The 3,933-nt window shown below is 52.4% G+C and overlaps 1 protein-coding gene across 1 annotated transcript; it reads right to left on the bottom strand.

Annotated features, from left to right (window-relative positions):
• Window positions 1-484: 484 nt before the first annotated feature.
• LOC123159174 (transcription factor MYB20) lies at window positions 485-1,877 on the bottom strand. Its single transcript, XM_044577004.1, has 3 exons — window positions 1,605-1,877; window positions 1,370-1,499; window positions 485-1,273 (listed from the first exon to the last, which is right to left on the bottom strand). Exons 1-3 carry the CDS (start codon window positions 1,735-1,737, stop codon window positions 742-744), a joined length of 795 nt encoding a protein of 264 aa, XP_044432939.1. The 5' UTR covers window positions 1,738-1,877; the 3' UTR covers window positions 485-741.
• Window positions 1,878-3,933: the final 2,056 nt, after the last annotated feature.

Here is a 3,933-nt window from a genome sequence, read left to right as displayed (position 1 = left end):
CCCTTTTACCCCGCAAATAAAAAGGGGAACCTTTGCCCTCTGGACCATTTCCCTTGCTCGGGTTGCGCAGCTGCACTTCAGAAAGCATTTTGTGTGTGTGTGGTCTCGCTACTGTTCGTGCCTGTATGCACACAGCCGGTGGCTAGCAATGCAATGATCTTGTAAAATTAGTCAACTTTTTATGGTTGAGCGTAACAAACGGGGTGAACCACCTCGTAACACTAAATGAACCACGAGCTTGGCATGCATGCCTGCCAAGAAGGTCAAAGAAGCGGCGACGCGGCCGTCGTCACGTACGCGCGTCATGACAATCGGCGCGATCAGCCCTTCTCGGAGCGAAAAAGTCTCCTGCACCGCCGCATGCAAACTCGGAAGCTGACACAGCCACGCTGACGGCCACGCCGGCAGTTAGCGCGACACAGCCATCGATCTCGCCAAGAGAGACGCATACCACGTCCGGATCGATACATACCAGCCTTGCTCGCATCACAGAACGGTCGTCGGGATTTCCATTTCCACTTTCTTTATCGAGATTCATTCAGCAAACACCCGAGCATGGATGGACATGGCCCGATCATGCATTTCTTCCAAGTTCCAAGAAAAGCTGAGGTGGGTATGGCGGTAACATTTCGACATGGAAGCTAACCTACTAGCTAGGGGAGGGGAGGGGAGGGGAGATCGAACTGGCGAAAGAAGCGGATCTATGATCCGTCTATGTGCATTGCTGCTGCAAGGATGGCGTTACAGCCAGGCTTCTTGATCGAAGCCTGCAGGGTCCGGGTAGTAGTGGTCGAACGGGTCGACGCTGAGGCCGCCGGGGACGACGAAGCCGGCGTCCCAGCCCGAGCCAACGTCCATGATGCCATCCATGCCGAGGAGGTACATGGGCTCCGGCCACTCCGCCGCCTCCAGACCGGACGCCGCGGACGAGGAGCAGGACGGCGAGACGACCGAGGCAGGGGAAACAGAGCAATTGCTGCTTGCGGTGGGCGGTGGCGCCGTGACCTCGTGCGGCTGGATCAGCGGGACCGCCTTCACGTCCTCATCCTCCACTTGCTGGCAGTGCTCGGCGCCGTCCTGCTGCTGCCACGCGGTGGTGGTCGGCGGCGGCGGCGGCGGCTGTTGCGCGGGACGAGGGGGCACTTGATCCAGCGGGCGGTGGGTGACGGGGTCGATGCCCATCTTGCGGAGCTTCTTCTTGATGTGGGTGTTCCAGTGGTTCTTGATCTCGTTGTCCGTCCTCCCGGGCAGCTGCGCCGCGATCTTGGACCACCTGCGCGCATCACCACGGGCATGGTCCATGAGCGCCGCCGGCCACCGCAGGAGACCGAGACTCCAAATTAAAACTCGAGCTACACTAGACACGCACCTGTTGCCGAGCTGCGCGTGCAGGTCGATGACGAGCTGCTGCTCCTCGTCGGAGAGGAGCCCCCGCTTGAGGTCGGGCCTCAGGTAGTTGGTCCACCTCAGCCTGCAGCTCTTCCCGCACCTCAGCAGCCCTACGCACACAGTGCAACATATCCATGCCAAGTGAGAACGTCAAGCCGGAGCAGAGAGGACTGATGGGTTCCATGCATGGCATGCACACGTTCGGGTCAGCTCACCTGCGAGCTTGGGGACGACGCGCCAGCAGTAGTGGCCGTGGGTGAGGAGGAAGCCGACGAGCTTCTGGTCCTCCTCCGCCGTCCACGGCCCCTTCTTCAGCCCCACCTTGTCGCAGCACGGCTGCCTCCCCATCTGCCCCTGACTGAGTGATGGCTCGATCGCTCTGCCCTTCTCACCCGGGAATTTTGGGAGCCGCTGTTCGCTGCGACTGTGTGTGGGTGTGTTTGACGACGGCCTGCCTGTCTCCGTTCCAAGTAAGACCGGTGCACCAGAGCTCCATTTATAGACGGACGAGGGTCAGTCAGGTCGCGGTGGAGTGAGGGAGAGAGAGACGTTGCGGGGCGAGGGTGTACGTGGCGGGAAGAGAGGGCCGGGAGGGTCGTACGTGTGAGCCCTTCTCTGAGCCAGGGCGCCATGCTTACGGCGGCAACTGTCGCCGGGCTCGGCTCCAGTAACGCCACCATGCACCTCCTCCACTATGTTCACTGCTCATCCTTTCTGACTTTCTCCGGTTCTCCCAGTAACTGAACTCTCAGCTCAGGTATGTACGTCGCTCCAAACTTGACGTTGCATGCACTTTCATTCCGAAGACATTTTTCTCTTCCTCGTAAAATTCCATAAGGAGCCAAAGCGTCAAAAAATTCAAAAGAGCTCATCCTAGCTACTACCTCCGTCTTATAAATAGGAGTAAGATCGTTTTGCCACTCTTAATTAAGCTCCCCTCTTTGCAGGGAGAACCGCCGAAGAGAATGTCAACGAGAACTCTTCTAGGGAAGAGGCAACATCATTCGACCCTTCACAAATCTTAAATCCAAACTCCGACGTGCTAATAAGTAATCACTTTTTCCCCCAAAAAATATAGGGACTTTTCGAGGTTGACATGCAAATCTTCTCCGCGTACCCTTTCCAAGTGTTGGCAAAACAGAAACACGGCGGTCACCGTCGCCCTTTACGTGCGAACGTTCACCCCTCTCCTTTTAGATGGCAACAGGAGGTGGATTTGCTACGTGGGTCTTTTGTTGGAGTGGAGTACAGCTTTGTCTGAACTAGCTCTGGTGAAGTCACGTCCCATTGATCGAGTCGTGGGGGTCAATTGAAATATGAATTGTATAGGTCAACGGAAAACAGACAGTAAAATGCGTCCTACGCCGTGTTTCTTGCTGTATAGTTTACACCAGTTGCACAAGTTTGATGCAATTTGAGGAGCTTCATGCATATTTTTCAAATTATACCAAATTTGTGCATCCGACTAGTTCAACAAGAAATTAACTATGCTAGGCCCGAGAAAAATAGTATCATGTCTACCTCGAAGATTTCGTGGATAGGTCATAGGCCTGGTGGCAGAGGATAGAGATTTTTCATTTTAACTCAAGTTTAGTTTCTTATTCCATAGTGCGAGATGTTTTTGTTTTAAATATGTACGCGTAAGTGTGGGCGCGCTTGCATGTTTTTCGCGATAAAAAAGACGTACCACTTACATTAAAAGAAGGTGATTACAATCTCTAACCGAGGCCAAAATAATTACAACACATTACCTCAAACCCACGCGCCACCCCAGCCTCGTAGGGGAGGGCACGTGGAAGGCCACGCGTCAAACTGCGACAGAGAATACCGACTATCACTGCTTTACCATCGTGTTGGTCTCGTCGCCTCTTGTTGAAGATGAAAGCTGGTAAAACCCTAACATAGGATGAAAAAGGCATTTTTGCCTAAAATCTTTAGAACTAGAGGAACAAAGATTCACAGATGCTAAGAATCATGGGGAGCCACATGCTTCAGTGAGAACCAACCCCTTAAAAAGGTGAAGGGTGCCTTGAAGAGGCGAAAACGACGCAGGGGAACAATCATACAGAGCAATGGGATTCAAAGAGCACAATTTGGGCCTCCTTTGATAGCGGTTGAGATGGGTACAAACGTGTAGTGGCGGAGCTAACATCCAAAGTATGGGTGTACAGAGTCCCCTAAATTCTCTCTTTACTCACATTTCCTCATTTTTTTGATGTACATTGTTCTATATATGTGAGTTATACATGGTATTCAGAAAATTTGCAAAAATAATGGGTTGTACACTTGTACACCCAAATCCTAGTGTAGAAGTGTAGAAGCATAAGAAATCGTCAACAATACAAGTGAATGAATCTGGCGCCAAATCATGGAAGTTAAATAATACGTCAGATCCAAAGAAGTTTGCTTCGACCGCTGGTCATCGGATGAAAAAATAAGGGTGATCAATTCAGTCAACCAAAGGGGAAAATATCGACAGGAGGCACCACACCATTATGGTGTCAAAACTCGAAGGGAGGAAAATAACAGTGTGCACGAGGAAGA

The sequence above is a fragment of the Triticum aestivum genome, chromosome 7B (assembly GCF_018294505.1).
Source record: "Triticum aestivum cultivar Chinese Spring chromosome 7B, IWGSC CS RefSeq v2.1, whole genome shotgun sequence".
NCBI lineage: Eukaryota > Viridiplantae > Streptophyta > Magnoliopsida > Poales > Poaceae > Triticum > Triticum aestivum.
This window is presented reverse-complemented; position numbering and strand designations above follow the sequence as displayed.